Raw genomic sequence first — 18584 nt, 5'->3', positions numbered from 1 at the left:
ACGACCAATAAAAACTACAGCATGTTCCGCAAAAACAAACCCTCACATTGTGCCATCATTTGAAAAAAATAAAATATATGGCTCATGAAAGACAGGGAAAAATAAAATTGCCTGCAGCAGAAAGGCGTTAAAGCTATATCAAATTTATCATCCATCATGAGCCACTGTGATAAATCTCATTCTATGGTGTCGAAATTTAGAACTATTAACAAATTTGACCCAAAATACAGCTCTGGCAAAAATTAAGAGACCACTTCCAAATGTTCAATTTGCCTGATTTTTCTCTCTATAGGTATATTTTTGAGTAAAATGTAAATTGTTCTTTTATTCTATAAACTTCTGCCAACATGTCCCCGAATTTCCAAGCACTAAATTTTGTATTTATTTTCTGAAAAGGAGAAATGGTCAAAATAAAAAAATTAAAAAAACAGTGCTTTCAGACCTCAAATAATGCAAAGAAAACAAGTTCATAATCATTTAGGAACAACAATACTAATGTTTTAACTCAGGAAGAGTCCTGAAATCAATATTTTGTGGAATAACCATGATTTTTAAAAACAGCTTTCATGCGTCTTGGCATAATTTCCCCCAGTCTCTCACACTGCTTCTGGCACAAAAATTTAAGCAGTTTGTTTGATGGCTTATGACTTCCATCATCCTCTTGATTTCATTCCAAAGGTTTTCAATGGGGTTCAGGTCTGGAGAATGGGCTGCCCATGACAGGGTTTTGATGTGGTGGTCTCTTAATTTTTGCCAGAGATGTACATTGGAAAGTTGCAGAATCTGATTAAAGGGAAGGTCCACCTTATCAGGCAATGGATCTAAAATGAAAAATGTGATTTTGAGAATCCTAATTTAGAATTTAGGAATAATTCTTTTTTCCCTCTACAGCTCTTATGCAGACCTATGAATCTCCAAGGTAACAGACTATAACCAAGCCCTGTGTAGCCTGATGAGGCAGTCCACACTCCATCTGTCACCTGTTATTTATTCCTTCATCTATTTTAATACAATCAGAAGGTTATCAAGAGGTAGAGTGCAAATAGGAAACAAGATCTGACAACACTGAGTTTATTTGTAGTCTGTTACCACGGATACACAACAGCTGTAAATTCCAAACGGTACAAGAACAGTTAGCATCAGTAGAACAATTAGAGATAAACATTCCTTTTAAAAGGGTTGTCCCACGAATAAAGTTCAATTTACGGTAATTAATAGATCTTGGAACAATAATAAGTTCCACAATTGGATGTGTTTAAAAAAGCTGTTGCTGTGCTGAGATAAGGAGGAAGCAAAAGAGAGTATACAGATAGCACAGCAGAGGATTGCAGCTGATTCTTTTTGTGAGGTAAAGGTTTTCCCTGCCTGTTTTTAGAAAATGCTTTACCTCAAAGAAATATTTGCAATCCCGAGCTGTAATGTCTTTATACCTTTTTACTTCCTCCCCTGCCCAGGAGCTGCGGTATGATCAGACCATGTTCCTGCACGGTCAGACACAACCATTACACAGTACACAGCAGGGGCACATTTATAAGATTATCTCAGCACAGGAACATTTTCTTTTAAACACATCCAATTGTGGAAGTTATTATTATTCCAAGATCTATTGATTAAAATGAACTTTAAAATTAACTTTGTTCTCTTGGGAAAACCCCTTTAAGCTTTCTTTCCATAAAACTAGAAAATTCCTTGAAATGTTTTTGCTGTATACTACTAGAGAACCTCTCTATACACACAGCAATAGATTTTTCTTTCTTTCTGGTCCCAGATCTCTGCTTGTGTCTCATGGGTCAGGGATGATACGGCCTGGTTATATATCCTCCTGGGAAATGGACACTGTCCGGTAGAGCGTATTCAGGGCTGTGCTGAGGCAGGTAAGCCTTAGACTCTGGGGAATTCTTAATGGATTTCTGCACATCAAATAAAATGCTTGGCAAGGCAAGCAAACAGGAATAATTACACCAGCAGACACGACAGAAAACTCTTTAATTTAAAATTGTCCTTCTCTGGCTGTCAGATAAAAGTTCACAAGACACAGAAAAACCCATTACACAAGGTCAGGACCTCGCGTAACCCAGTCACTATTTGCCAATAGAATATACTGTAGATGTGGAATAAAAAAGATTCCCGTTTCATAAGCCTGTATATAATATTGATATAATCATCACATTCTGATGTCACAACTTGACAATTATACAGAGATAAGGAGCGGTACACCGGTGCAAATTATCTCTTCCTGAAGAATAGGTTTTACACAGATCACCATTATAGGATGTTCTTTCACCCGTGCCAACTGCTGATAGACAAGTAGTACTGCTTCTAGTTTAATGGGAATCAGTTAGCAGGTTTTTGTTATGTAATGAAAGGACAACATGAGGTAGGGCGGGACAAGTTGTACTTTTGAACGACACCATTGGTTTTACCATGTCGTGTACTGGAAAACGGGAAAAAAATTCCAAGTTCGGTGAAATTGCAAAAAAAGTGCAATCCCACAGTTGCGGGTTTTTTTTATTTTTTCCATGTTCACCCAATGTTAAAACTGATCCGCGTCTCCATTTTTCTTGATCTCGGGTTGGGCGAGGGCTTATTTTTTTTTATTTTAATGCAATGTTGTGGCGACCAAAAAAAATGTAATTCTTGCATTTTGACTTTTTTCTTGTTACGCCATTTATTGATCCTGTTAATTCTTTTATTATACTGAAAAAACTGATAACTCTGGCGATTCTGAATGCGTCGATACCTAATATGGGTATGTTTGACTATTTTTATTGTTTTATTTTGAATGGGGCAAAGGGGGGTGATTTGAACTTTTATATTTTTTTGTATATTTTTAAAAACATTTTTTTTTTTTTTTTTTTACTTTTGGCATCAGATCGCCTGTATGTAGCAGAATTCCTCACTTGCTATGAGCGCCGACCACTGGGCAGCGCTCATAGCAATCCGGTAGTGACAACCATAGATGTCTGCTGGAGACCTCTGGTTGTCAAGCCAACTCATTGGTGACCCGCAATCATGTGACGGGGTTCACTGATGGGCGGGATTTCCAGCGTGCTTACCGAAAGCGCGAGTTAAATGCCGCTGTCAGAGTTTGACAACAGCATTTAATAGGTTAACAGCCAAGGGTGGATCACGATTCCACCCGTGGCTGTTAGAGGCACATGTCAGCTGTTCAAAACAGCTGACATGTGCCGGCAAAAATGTGGGCTCACCTCTGGAGCTCACATCAAAGGAGGGAGTTCGATATCGGCGAACTATTACGCCCGATGTTGGAAAGATGTTAAAATACTTGAAGAGGTCATGTTGCCTTATGCTGAAGAGGATATGCCCTTGAAATGGGTGTTTCAACAAGACAATGACCCAAAACACACCAGTAAACAAGCAAAATCTTGGTTCCAGTCCAACAAAATTGAGGTTATGGAGTGGCTGGCCCAATACCAGGACCTTAATCGATACAACACTTGTGGGGTGACATTAAAAATGCCGTTTATGAGGCAAAACCAACAACTGCCAAAATTTGTGTGATGTAGTTCCAGCATCCTGGGCTGGAATAACAGGTGACAGGTGCCAGAAGTTGGTTGTCTTTATGCAACATAGATGTGAAGCAGTTCTAAAAAACTGTTGGTATACAAGTAAATATTAGGTTAGTGATTCACAAGAATGCTAAATCCACAAAAAATAGTACATATTGTGAGTTTGTAAAGACGAATGCAGACACTGCTAAGAACAGACCAATGTTCAGTTTTTGTTATTTTCTGTAAAGTAGTTAAAAATTATATGCATACCTCTTCATGTTTTGAGTTAGAAAACAGTGTGCAATGTTCCCAATGCTGGAAATAGAAACTAGATATAAAGATTTTGTGATTAACTTATGTTTTTGAACAAACTGCTATTATTTTGAACACTATTGTATTAGGCTGTGTGCTGTTGCTTTCATACAGTGAGTGTTTTATCAGCAGGAGATTTTCACTGCCTGGACTACATGCTTGACACATGAGCCCTGGTCCAACCACACCTCCTCTCATAAGAAGCACAAAGTCAATAGACAATGTACACAGAGAGCCTAGTGTAGGCAGGGTTATCTTTCTTAGCTCTGCTAGATGCTACATCTAAAAATTGTGTCACAACTGCTACACCCAGTAAACTAAGTGATACATTACTGGAATCAGGGTCTCTTTTCCTACGTTATGCTGCTCTCCGATGAGGTAGCAAAAACCTGGAGGCAGATGTGGTTGTGTTTATACATCTGCTTCAGAACATCATAATATACACCTCAAATGCTGTACGACAATAAAATACAACACTCTACAGCTACAGAACCTCATATACCAAACCTCAGCAGCTGCAGAACATTATGCATACCACAGCTGCTTGAGATTATCATAACATACATATCAGCTGCTGCAGAACCTCACAATACACAAGTTGGATGAGGCCGGCGTCACCACCCAGCGCACTCGGGCAAGTACCGGGTTCCTGAGAAAGCAGGGGGCCCACTCGCCATCAGGTACACAGGCTCATTATGGGGTCTGTGAGTCGGGGGAGCACTGGCACCGGCCCCCCTCTCCCCGTGCTTTAAACTGTTTGAAGTACTCACCTCTCCTCGTTCCCCACTGGCTGCAGGACCGGTCTCTTATGCACATCCTGACTCTGTGACCTCTCAGGGCAGAAGGCACAATGGCGTCACTATAGCGCGCCCTCTGTGCTAAACACTGCAGAGAGTCAGAATAGGTTTTAGAGCCAAGACTTGCGGTCAGCGGGGAAGAAAGAGAGGTGAGTATTTGATTATTCATTTGTATGGAGCATTATATGGAGCTCATTCTGTATAGAGCATTATATGTGGCCTATTCTGTATGGAGCATTATATGGGGCACATTATTCTTTATGGAACAATATAAGGGGTCTATAACTCTGCTAGGAGCATTATAAGGTGTCCATTATTCTGTATGCCGCATTATAAGAGGTCCATTATTCTTTATCGGGCAATATATGGAGTCCATTATTCTGTATGGAGCATTATAAGGAGTCCATTATTTTGTATGGAGCATTAGAAGGGGTACATTATTCTTTATGAAGCAATATATGGAGTCCATTATTATGTAAGGAGCATTATAAGGGGACAGTTATTCTGTATGGGGCAATATATGGGGTCCATTCTGTATGGGGCATTAGAAGGGGTCCATTATTCTGTATGGAGCAATGAATGGGGCTCATTATACTAAATGGAGCAATATGTGGGGTCTATTATACTGTATGGAGGATTATGTGGTGCCCATAATACTGTATAGAGCAATATATGGGGCTCAACATTCTGTATGGAGCAATATATGGGGTTCATTATTCCGTTTGGAGCACTATGTGGTGCTCATAATACTGTATGGAACAATATATGGGGCTCATTATTCTGTTTGGAGCACTGTGGTGCCCATAATACTGTATGGAGGTCTATACTGTCCTTCATGAAAACTTTTAAATCCCCCCAGGGCTTGCACTGTGTGTTGAGAGGATTCACCGGTTTCTGAGCTATTGTAGAATTTACAGTAGAGATCACTCATGTAATGTAAGAAGTAAGTGAAATCTTTGGCATGTACTATACCTATATTTCTTATCTGTGCATCCTGAATCGTGGTATGTGTTCAGTGGGCCCACTAAGACTCTTTCGCCCGGGGTCCACAAAAACCTGGAGCCGGTCTTGAGTTGGATGCTCTAGAGCATCATAAGAGCACCCTTAGCTGAAACAGATGTTTTTTTCCTGTTTAAACTAAAAAATAGGTTCTGTGACAGCTGCAGCAGTGTTTTATAAGTAATGCTGTGTTCCTACTATAAATGATGAAGAATATTCAAGGTCCTGGCAGTTTTATCAAGTACTTTGTCTGCAGCCTCCTTGATCCACACTTATCTAAAGGGTTCATTACAAAATCTCCCCCTGTTGGGCTCCCCAAATATCAACTCTATTCTGTAGGGAAACCTGGCAGTTATTGTTTAATCTCCCCGCAGCTCTACCATAAGAAAAAATAAGCATTACACAGCACCGATTCAATTCAATAGGATGGCTATGTAATGAGGAACAGGATGGGTCCTCCAAAGCAAAAGACACTTTTCATAATTGCTCTCTGCTTTAGCCAAAAGATTAGGATCCTGCAGAGAGGACCCCGCCATTAACATGGTGATAGGGTATATGAGAATGAGGTTTCTAAACTGATGTCTAATAGTCTTATGCTTTACAGTAGGGGATGAACATCATCCCATAAATAGTGCTGAATAGGTTTTCATATGCTTTCCTGTTATTAGTCTTGAGTTATGTAGACGTCACCGTTCCACAATTGCCGGCTCCTATTTACATTAATATATTTAAACTTTGTTGCATAAGTTTAAACTTAATAATCGCTGACATGATAGATGTCAGTACGTGAAGTGAGCAGTCACTCATCCATCATGTTGTCAAAGTCCGAGCAGGGAAGCTCATTTTATGAATAGGGTTTTGCAAAATTGAGTCCTTGTGTTGTCATCCTCTGCTGAATTCTATTGAGCCGTTTTATCAACTGTATCTGGTAGGAAAGCGGAGTATCTGCCAATATGGCTGTAAGAGTTGCTACAGTAGTTGTTGAGCCAATCAGACATTTCCTCTCTGCTGGTCCCCTTCCCCATTTTTGTGATGCTACTTCTCAATAACTCTTCCTCATCCCCTTTCCCAATTTCTTTTTTACAGCAGAAGGTAATTTTTGTGGGCTAAGGGTGTTTCTGGACACGTGCGATACAATATGCATGTAATATAATGATACTGCGTTACATAATGTTTATTTTTGGACCCTGGATAATTCTTTGTCTTTTCTGCTTAGGTTAGCTATAGGGCTCATCAGAGTAACAGCAAGCATGCAGTGTTGAAGATGTCCATGGTCTGGCTCCTGGCCTTCTTACTGTATGGACCAGCCATTATCACGTGGGAATACATTGCAGGCAAGACTATCATTCCTGAAGGAGAATGCTTTGCTGAATTCTTCTACAACTGGTACTTCCTAATCACTGCTTCCACCATAGAGTTTTTCACACCTTTCATAAGTGTGACTTTCTTCAATGTTAGTATCTACCTAAATATTCAGAAGAGGACAAAAGCCAGGCTGGAGCTGATGCAAGAAGCTCACAGCCAAACCACCACTGACAATCCAAGGGTTATGGCTGAGCCCATCATGTCCAACTCTCTAAAATATTGGAAGCCAGTCCATAAAGGGCCGAAAGCTAAAGATGCCGACAAGGCCAATTTGAAGGCAACTGAGGCTGAGATCTTGGAAAGGGTCAAAAGTGTCAAAAGAACCTCTCTAAATGGGACTTCATTGACTGTCCTTGGAAAAACTAGAAGCACTAGGAGAAGTTTTGCGGAGTCCAGTTCTACTCCATCTCTAGAGAAACGTATGAGGATCGTTTCTCAAGGAATAGCCCAACGTTTTCGGTTATCGAGAGACAAAAAGATAGCAAAGTCATTAGCTGTTATTGTGTGTGTATTTGGGCTGTGCTGGGCTCCTTACACCCTACTGATGATAATAAGGGCAGCCTGCAGGGGGCACTGTATTCCAGAGTATTGGTATGAAGCCTCTTTTTGGCTGCTATGGGTAAACTCAGCAGTGAACCCCATGTTGTATCCCTTGTGCCATTACAGCTTTAGAAGGGCATTTAGGAAGATTTTGTGCCCCCAAAAATTGAAAATCAAACAGAATAGCAAACTCCCCCAATGCTGGCAGTGAGGGAACTCATGGTTAAGGTAGATTGGTTTCCATATGATGGGGAAAGATGTAAGTATGAGTGAAAGAGGAAAAAATAAAGCGGCACACAGTTCACAAAGGAATTTAGATGTATAAGCTGAGCAATCAGATGGAAGGATTTCAGGGACAATCAAGGATCGGGTGGTTGAATCCATTCAATGCATTGAGATAATCTAGAGGAAGCCATTCAAGACCATAGCAGACACTGTTCCTTGTGAGGAACGTCTCATTTCATAGCTGCTTCACGTGGTGTCGTTGACTTTGGGTATAAGGATCATACAGTTGGAGGTATCTTCCCACCTCATGGATATAATACTTGTGTTTCCATCTATTGATTATTTTATTCTTGTTCCTTATATAGTGCCAAAATATACTGTAGCGCTGTACAGAAAATGCCCTCACATTGGTCCTTGTCCTCATGCAGATATTGGCCAGTAATTATGTTTCTGCAGTTCAGAAGGAACACAATGTACATGAAGGAAACCCCTGTGAGTACAGGGAGAAGCTCCCTGCAGATAGTACCCCTGGCTCATTATACAACCTTGACCCAAGGCAATAAAACCAATAAGTAAACCACCAAGCCAGGCTGCATGCAAAAGAAGTATCGTGCCCATGAGAAAGGGAGGCCAGAACGAGAAGAGAAGGCCCAGAATGAGAACAGGAGGCCCTTTTAGAAAATTTTCTGAGAATTACGTATCCTCTCTGGGTCCAGCACTAGCTCTCTACCATGAAGTCCCATCGACAGCACTGCAGTCAATCGCTGAGCTCAGCAGCTATGCCCATGTAGGTGGCACAAGCCGTTGAGCTCACTTATTGGCTGCAGATCTGTCAACATGATGTCAGGCACTAAGGGAATAGTGGAGAGGTGGCAGGTTATATTCATTTTTTATGACTATCACAGCTTCTAGCAGGGAGTTTTCCCCTTTAATGTAGGTTATTGCAAAATGAGCTGCTTTTCTAGTACAGAGCACCTGATCACCTGCGGACATATAGTTACTGTGTAAAAGCTAAAATTCTCAATGTCTGGAATTGCCACTAGAGGGAGCTTACTGCATACTGTGGTACTATTGAGTTCAATGTATGAACAGTATGCAGTTGTCTTTTATGCTCCCTCTAGTGGTGGTTGCATGCATTTTGTTTTTAGTTTATTTCTATGCAGGGACTTCGGAACTTTGTATGAGAAAAACTGAGCTCTGACTACTATAGAGATCTATTAGAAAATTAATCAGCACACAGCACAGAATTTGCAAAAGAGGTGGAAAGGTGAGGGGAGGGAGTTGGGTGATAGAATATGCAAGCACTAGAAAGGGGTGCCCTTTTTCCTATATATGTACACCTAGGAGTCATTTATAGGGCCCCATTAACAACTGGTTGAATCGTCTACTGTGTAGATCAATGTCTATGACACTAGAGCACAAACAGGTCAGCCTCGCTGAGGATATTGGAGAACCCCTTACTGCACCCATTCTACTATGTAATACCCGCTGTTTCCGGTATCCATCAGTTTCACCGCAGGCTTTGAAAACTAACAATGTTGTGTTTCGTATTGAAGTTTATGTCATATCCGTGTTCTCTGCATGTGACGAGACACAACCTAAGCAGGTGAAAAAATGGCATCTGGATGTGAAGTGTCGTGTCTCTGTGCTCAACATCTCTGAAACAATAAAGCATATTTTCTTATGATAAAAGTGATTCTAATAGCTTCCAACCAGGAACAGGAATATTCCACCCAGACAAAGAGCTTTAAAATTGGATATAAAAAGGCCACTGACCTTTACATCTGCAAATTCCAAGGATTCACGAGATTCTGCTAATTAAGTAAAACATCAGTATTTTCATTAGGCATTTATTGTGAATGAGAATATTAGTCAGACCAGATGTCCCAAATTGCAGTGTATAAAAAATTGGGCCATAGGGGTCTTGGAGGGAGGGTGTTCTGTTTGGCATTGTAAGGCTATGTGCACACGCTGCGGATTCATCCGCGGATCCGCAGGTACAACCGCAGATAAAGTGACCTGCGGATTGGCCTGCGGTTTTCCCCTGCGGTTTGACACCTGGACAATGGAATAGGTGGCAAACCGCAACGGAATCCGCAGAAAGAATTGACATGTCAATTCTTTCTGCGGCTTTAAAACCGCAGCTTTTCCGCAGTTGAAAAACCGCAGCGTGTGCACTGCGGATTGTAAATCCCATAGACTTACATGGTACTGTACACTGTCTGCAGAACTGCTGTGGATCCGCAGAGGCCAAATCCGTAGCGTGTGCACATAGCCTAACTGTGAAACCTGTGCAGACTTCAGGGGGGTAAACAATGCAGCCCGCTCTCCAGAGAAGCTACATTGTTAGGAAGCAAACTGTAGGAAATTGGACCACAGACACAAACACCCTTCAGTGTCAGGTGGCCAAAACTTTGATGCATATTTCCCTCCTCTACCATATCTGTTATATATGCCAAAGTTTTATGGATTTAGTATTCTGAAAAATGGTTCACTAGTCCTACAAACCATTAATGTATCCAACTAGTGCCAATAAAATGCACAATGTCAAAGGTGGAAAATAGAAAACATTTTACATATAAATATAACCAACATATCAAGGGGAGTAACATAAATAAATATATAGCATTGCTTATCTTGTACTGATCCCGATTTATAGTCCAGAGCTGCACTCACTATTCTGCTGGTGGAGTCAATGTTTAAATAAATTACATTCCTTATCCTGTACTGATCCTGGTCTGGTTGGTCGACGTATGGCTGTGTACTTCTTCCCTTAAGCTCTGCCTACTTCCGCATGCGTCCTGAGCACCTATCTTTAACATTGGGTACGCAGGGACATGCATTAAATGCGGATGAGTCCACGTGCGTCGTTTTAACATGCCAGCCGACCGCACGGGAACGCAACATGTCAGGATGATGCAGGACGCATGCGGTAGTAGGCGGAACTTAGGGGAAGAAGTACACAGCAGAATAGTGAGTGCAGCTCTGGAGTATAATACAGGATGTAACTCAGGATCAGTACAGGATAAGTAATGTAATGTATGTGCACAGTGACTCCACCAGCAGAATAGTGAGTGCAGCTCTGGGGTATAATATAGGATGTAACTCAGGATCAGCACAGGATAAGTAATACAATCTATGTACACAGTGACTGCACCAGCAGAATAGTGAGTGCAGCTCTGGAGTATAATACAGGATGTAACTCAGGATCATACAGGATAAGTAATGCAATGTATGTACACAGTGACTCCACCAGCAGAATAGTGAGTGCAGCTCTGGGGTATAATACAGGATGTAACTCAGGATCAGTACACGATCAGTAATGTAATGTATGTACACAGTGACTCCACCAGCAGAATAGTGAGTGCAGCTCTGGAGTATAATACAGGATGTAACTCAGGATCAGTACAGGGTAAGTAATGTATGTACACAGTGACTCCACCAGCAGAATAGTAAGTGCAGCTCTGGAGTATAATACAGGAGGTAACTCAGGATCGGTACAGGACAAGTAATGTAATGTATGTACACAGTGACTCCACCAGCAGAATAGTGAGTGCAGCTCTGGAGTATAATACAGGAGGTAACTCAGGATCAGTACAGAATAAGTAATGTAATGTATGTACACAGTGACTCCACCAGCAGAATAGTGAGTGCAGCTCCGGAGTATAATACAGGCTGCAACTCATGTAATCTGCTTTGGGTTCTGTTCACTTTTGCATCAGATATTCAGTTTAAATACTCTGTTGACTTGACTGGAAGGATTGTGCTGTTTTCTTTCTCATTCTTCCCATCAAAGCAAAGAACATCACAATGGAACCCATATCCTAAATCGCTGTCAGTTTCCATGGGCAACCAGTAAAATCTGTTCAAAAACAGTAAAGAAAAGTATTTACAAAGTTACTCAGCTATTTATGTAGAGATTCTGTGTTAACCCCTTTCCTACAATGGACGTACTATTCCGTCCATGTGACCTGGGACCTAAGTCCCAAGGACGGAATAGTACGTCTAGTGCGATCAGCGGCGCTCACATGGTGAATGCCGCTGATCGAGGCCGGGTGTCAGCTGATTATCACAGCTGACACCCGGCACAATGTGTCAGGGGCGGTCACGGACCGCCCCCCGACATGTTAACTCCTTGCACACCGCGATCAAACACGATCGCGGTGTACCGGGGGTTAAGGGGAAGCATCGGCAGGGAGGGGGCTCCCTCCGTGCTTCCCTGAGCCTCCCACAAAGCGCAATGTGCAGCGCTGCTGCGGGGGGCACTTTCCCTGCAGGTCCACAGATCCAAGATGGCGACGGGGACCTTCGGGGGCCTGCAGGGAGCCGGCTTCCTCAGTGCCTGCAAAGCGCAGGCATGAGGAAGTCTGCGTCTATGCCTGTGACAGATCGCTGATCTGTCACAGTGATCTGTGATGTGACAGATCAGCGATCTGTCACAGGACAGTGATGTCCCCCCTGGGACAACCTAATAAAGTAAAAAAAAGAAAGTGTAAAAATAATTTTAAAAAAATCGCTAAATAAATTAAAAAAAAAAAAAATCCCTAATAAATTCATTTTTTGGAAATAAAAAAAAAACAATAAAAGTACACATATTTGGTATCGTCGCGTCCGTAACGACCCGCCCTAAAAAACTGTCCCATTAGTTAACCCCTTTAGCAAACCCCTTAAAAAAGAAAAAGAAAAAACGAAGCAAAAAATAATGATTTATTATCATACTGCCGAACAAAAAGTGCAACAACGCGCGATCAAAAAGACGCATATAAATAACCTTGGTACCGCTGAAAACGTCATCTTGTCCCGCAAAAAACGAGCTGCCATACAGCGTCATCAGCAAAAAAAATTAAAAAGTTATAGCTCGCAGAATAAAGCGATGCAAAAATAATAATTTTTTATATAATTGTTTTCGTTGCATAAAAGCACCAAAACATAAAAAAAGACCTAAATGAGGTATCGCTGTAACCGTACTGACCCAAAGAATAAAATCGCTTTATCAATTTTACCGCACGCAGAACGGTGTAAACGCACCCCCCAAAAGAAATTCATGAAACGCTGGTTTTTGTTCATTCTGCGTCACAAAAATCGGAATAAAAAGCGATCAAAAGATGTCACGTGCCCGAAAATTATACCAATAAAAACGTCAACTCGTCCTGCAAAAAATAAGACCTCACATGACTCGGTGGGTCAAAATACGGAAAAATTATAGCTCTCAATATGTGGTGATGCAAGAACTATTTTTACAATAAAAAGCGTCTTTTAGCGTGTGACAGCTGCCAAACATAAAAACCGCCATAAATAGTAAATCAAACCCCCGTTATCACCCCCTTAGTTAGGGAAAAATAATAAAATTTAAAATTATTTATTTCCATTTTCCAATTAGGGTTAGGGTTAGGGCTAGGGTTAAGGATGAGATTAGGGTTAGTGGTGTGTTGGGGTTAGGGTTGGAGTTAGAATTGGGGGTTTCCACTGTTTGGGCACATCAGGTGCTCTCCAAACGCAACATGGCGTCTGATCTCAATTCCAGCCAATTCTGCATTGAAAAAGTCAAATGGTGCTCCTTCCCTTCCAAGCTCTGCCATGCGCCCAAACAGTGTTTTACCCCCACATATAGGGTATCAGCCTACTCAGGACAAATTGCAAAACAACTTTTGGGGTCCAATTTCTCCTGTTGACCTTAGGAAAATTAAAAATTGGGGGCAAAAATATCATTTTTGGGAAAAAAATATGATTTTTTTTATTTTCACGCCCGGGCGTTATAAACTTCTGTGAAGCACTTGGAGGTTCAAAGTGCTCACCACACATCTAGATAAGTTCTGTGGGGGGGTCTAGTTTCCAAAATGGGGTCACTTGTGGGGAGTTTGAATAGTTTAGGCACATCAGGGGCTCTCCAAACGCACATGACACCCACAGAACATTCCATAAAAGTCTGCATTCCAAAACGTCACTCCTTCCCTTCTGAGCCCCGACGTGTGCCCATACAGTAGTTTTCTCCCACAAATGAGGTATCAGTGTACTCAGAACAAATTGGACAACAATTTTTGGGGTCCAATTTCTCCTGGTACCCTTGGAAAAATAAAAAAATTGGGGACTAAATGATCATGTTTGTGGAAAAAATACGATTTTTTTATTTTCATGCCCGGGCATTACAAACTTCTGTGAAGCCCTTGGGGGTTCAAAGTGCTCACCACACATCTAGATAAGCTCTTTAGGGGGTCTAGTTTCCAAAATGGTGTCATTTGTGGGGGGTTTCCACTATTTAGGTACATCAGGGGCCCTCCAAAGGCAACATGACACCCGCAGACCATTCCATCAAAGTCTGCATTCCAAAACGTCACTACTTCCTTTCCGATCCCCGACATGTGCCCATACAGTAGTTTTCTCCCACATATGAGGTATCAGCGTACTCAGGACAAATTAGACAACTTTTGGGGTCCAATTTCTCCTGCTACCCTTGGGAAAATAAAAAAATTGGGGACTAAATGATCATGTTTGTGGAAAAAAAACGATTTTTTTATTTTCACGCCCAGGCATTATAAACTTCTGTGAAGCACTGGGGGGTTCAAAGTGCTCACCACACATCTAGATAAGTTCCTTGGGGGGGTCTAGTTTCCAAAATGGTGTCATTTGTGGGGGGTTTCCGCTGTTTTGGTACATCAGGGGCTTTCCAAACGCGACATGGTGTCCGATCTCAATTCCAGCCAAAAACGTCAAATGGCGCTGCTTCCCTTCCAAACTCTGCCATGCATCCAAATAGTCGTTTACACCTACATAAGGGGTATCAGCGTACTCAGGACAAATTGCACAATAACTTTTAGGGTCCTGTTACCCTTGGAAAAATACGAATTGAGGGTGAAAAGATAATTTTTGTGGAAAAAATATGATTTTTTAATTGTACAGCTGTACGTTTTAAACTTCTGTGAGGCCCTTGGGGGTTCAAAGTTCTCACCACATATCTAGATAAGTTCCTTGGGGGGTCTAGTTTCCAAAATGGGGTCACTTGTGGGGGGTTTCCACTGTTTAAATACATCAGGGGCTCTCCAAACGTGACATGGCGTCCGATCTGAATTCCAGCCAATTTTGCAGTGAAAAAGTCAAACGGCGCTCCTTCCCTTCTGAGCTCTGCCATGCACCGAAACAGTGGTTTCCCCCCCCCCACATATTAGGTATCAGCGTACTCAGGACAAATTGCATAATAACTTTTGCAGTCCAATTTCTCCTGTTACCCTTGGTAAAATAAAAAAATTGAACCTGAAGTATTTTTTTTGTGAAAAAAAGTTAAATGTTCATTTTTTTTTAAATATTCAAAAAATTCCTATGAAACACCTGAAGGGTTAATAAACTTCTCGAATGTGGTTTTGAGCACCTTAAGGGGTGCAGTTTTTAGAATGGTGTCACTTTTGGGTATTTTCTATCATATAGACCCCTCAAAGTGGCTTCAAATGTGATGTGGTCCGTAAAAATAAAATGGTGTTGCAAAAATGAGAAATCGCTGGTCAAATTTTAACCCTTATAACTTCCTAACAAAAACAAATTTTGGTTCCAAAAGTGTGCTGATGTAAAGTAAATATGTGGGAAATGTTACTTATTAAGTTTTTTGTGTGCCGTATCTCTGTGATTTAAGAGCATAAAAATTCAAAGTTGGAAAATTGCGAAATTTTCAAAATTTTTGCCAAATTTCCATTTTTTTCACAAATAAACGCAAGTTATTTGAATGAAATTTTACCACTAATATGAAGTACAATATGTCACGAGAAAACAATGTCAGAATCACCGAGATCCATGGAAGCGTTTCAGAGTTATTACCTCATAAAGGGACAGTGGTCAGTATTGTAAAAATTGGCCCGGGAGTTAAAGTGCAAACCATCCTTGGTAGTGAAGGGGTTAAACATTAAAAGGGGAACAAAAAGTTGAAATAACCTTTAAGACGTAACTCATTTTGCATATTTGTCCCCTGATCTGTAGGAAACAGAATATACATCATACACTGAAATTAAAGTAAGTTCATGCTTCTGAACCTGTCTAAAGGGTTAAATAGCATCCATTTCACAAATGTCTGGAGATGTCATAATTTAATTCAACTTTTACGCTATAAATAATAAGCAATTTTTTTTAAAGACAACTAATGTCCTTTTTTGCAGCTTTAACTGAATGTAATAATCACTTTCCACATGTTCTCATTATCATTTATATTGCAAACCAGCAAATACTCTGTGTAAAAAATGTTATAGATGTTCAATGAAGGAACATAATTTCCAAATTGCATTCCATAAACTGGTGTAAAGAGGACATGCCCATTTATATTTTTTTCATGAAATGCCAGAAAACTTGTGGTAATGCTGCAAAGTACGAATGCTTCCAATTAGAAGTGTTAATAGATTATTAGTAATTAACAAAATGCAAAGTGAATGACCAAAAGGGAAAATCTCAATCACATCAATATTTGGTGTTACCACTCTTTGTCTTCAAAACAGGACCAATTCTTCTCGGTACACTTGATCACAGTTTTTAAGGGATTTTGGTAGGGAAGTTATTCCAAACATCTTGGAGAACTAACCACAGATCTTCTGTGGATGTCGCTTGTGCAAATCCTTCCATCTCTTCATGTAATTTCAGATAGGCTTGATATATTTCATCACTTCCAGGACTGCTTGTTCTTCTTTAAGCTGAAGATAGTTCTCAATGACATTGGCTGTTGGTTTGGGGTCAATGTTCTGCTGCAGGATAAATTTGGAGCCAATCAGACGCCTCTCTAACCAAATTCTGAACAATTCCTAACCAAATCCTCAACTCCATTTGCTATAATAGAGCTCAAACTTGCAAAGACGCCCAACCATGTCCGGTCCGCCATTGTGCCACCATATCCATTATTGTCCAATCATGGCCATCATTGCTCTCCCATGTTCTGTGCATGTCCATCATTGACCTACTGCAGAATAAATTTGGAGTAAATCAGACGCCTCCCTGACCAAATCATCAACTCCATTTGCTAAAATAGAACCCCAAATTTGCAAGGATGCCCCACTATGACCAGTCAATCATTGTCCCACCATTTCCTATCCGTCATTGTCCCACCATGTCTTGTCAATCAGTGACCTGCTGCAAAATAAATTTGGAGCCAATCAGATGCCTCCCTGACCAAATCCTCCACTCCATTTGCTAAAATACTGGCCCAAACTTGTAAAGACCCTCCACCAAGCTTGCACTGTTGCCTGCAAACATTCATTATTGTACCACTCTCCAATCCCTTAGTTCACAACCTGCCTTCTGCTACAGCCAAATATTTCACATTGCGATTCCTCAGTACAGAGATCCTGCTGATGTTTATCTGCACCCCAGTTCCTATGTTTTTGTGTGAGGTTGAATCGCCTGACCCAACCTATTACTATCCAGCCATTACAAAACTATAATTCACATCATGCCCTGACAGCTGCTGGCTGTGAAAAGCAAATTCCACTTCTAGGATTCTCACCTATCGATATTCAGACAAGTCACTCTCCTTGTAGAGATAAACATGCTGCCGCAGTACTTGTAGCGAGATGCAGGGAGGTAGCCAAGGGCAAGGAACTCGTCTCCTTTTATGCCCTGGCACGCTACATAAAGGTGTGGGTCATGACTAGCTGTGTGGACTTCCACTGTGAGGGCCTTATGTCCATACAGGCCAGGACCATGTGTTTCAGAGTTGAATGAGAGATGCTTAGATTCCAAAATAAACTCTTTTCTACACGGTAACAGTAAAGGTTATATATAGAGTTGAGCGAAACGGGTCGAAAAAATTCAAAAGTCGCCGATTTTTGGCAAAGTCGGGTTTCATGAAACGAAACCCGACCCTAGGATGAGGTCGGCCACGATGACGGCGACTTACGCGCCAAAGTCGCGTTTCAAAAGTTTGTTTTGCGCTCTTTTTCAGCCAATCAGGATCCACGGACACTGTGGGCAACGTGATGACCTAGGCACGGGTCACCACCATCTTTCAGAAGGGCATGCAAGTGATTGGCTTGCTTTGGTGGGCGTCACAGGGGGTATAAAAGGGCGTGCACGCCGACCGCCATCTTACTTCTGCCGATCTTAGTATAGGGAGAGGTTGCTGCTGATTCTGTAGGGAGAGCGTTAGGCAGGGAAGAAGACAAAAAAACTGCTTCTGCTGCTAGCGATTTGGCCTGCACAACACACAAGTCACTGTGTGTGCAGTGCAAGGGGAGGCTATATAGTGGTGTATCAGTGGTGTTGGTTGTTGGGCTGCCTTTTAAGGCTTCCTGACACGCTGGCATTGCTGTTTACCCACTGCTCCGCAAACTGCTTTTATAAAAGCAATCCAATCTCCCTTATCCTCTAGTCACTTTTGTCACAGCTGTGCCATCGAGCGTGTCACATAGCGCTCAGATATCAGTGGGCCTCACACAATCCACAAGTGTCCAGTGTCCAAAAGTGTGCGCAGAGATTCAAAATCTCCATTATCCTCTCGTCACTTTGGTCACAGGCAGCTGTGCCATCGAGCGTGTCACATAGCGCTCAGATATCAGTGGGCCTCACACAATCCACAAGTGTCCAGTGTCCAAAAGTGTGCGCAGAGATTCAAAATCTCCATTATCCTCTCGTCACTTTGGTCACAGGCAGCTGTGCCATCGAGCGTGTCACATAGCGCTCAGATATAAGTGGGCCTCACACAATCCACAAGTGTCCAGTGTCCAAAAGTGTGCGCAGAGATTCAAAATCTCCATTATCCTCTTGTCACTTTGGTCACAGGCAGCTGTGCCATCGAGCGTGTCACATAGCGCTCAGATATCAGTGGGCCTCACACAATCCAAAAGTGTCCACTGTCCACAAGTGTGTGCAG

At 41.6% G+C, this 18584-nt stretch overlaps 1 protein-coding gene across 1 annotated transcript in view; it reads left to right on the top strand.

Moving 5' to 3' along the window:
* HRH3 (histamine receptor H3) overlaps positions 1 to 9442 on the top strand; it is a 35393-nt gene extending 25951 nt beyond the window's left edge. The window contains exon 3 of the mRNA XM_073582510.1: positions 6837 to 9442. Within this exon, the coding sequence (XP_073438611.1) occupies positions 6837 to 7736 (900 nt within the window). The 3' untranslated portion in view covers positions 7737 to 9442. The remainder of the gene's footprint in view (positions 1 to 6836) is intronic.
* Positions 9443 to 18584: the final 9142 nt, after the last annotated feature.

This window comes from Dendrobates tinctorius, unplaced genomic scaffold (genome assembly GCF_039654945.1).
Source record: "Dendrobates tinctorius isolate UK_male_01 unplaced genomic scaffold, ASM3965494v1 ptg000071l, whole genome shotgun sequence".
Classification (NCBI taxonomy): domain Eukaryota; kingdom Metazoa; phylum Chordata; class Amphibia; order Anura; family Dendrobatidae; genus Dendrobates; species Dendrobates tinctorius.
Note: the sequence above shows the minus strand (reverse complement) of the source record. Positions and strands in the feature narration are given on the sequence as shown.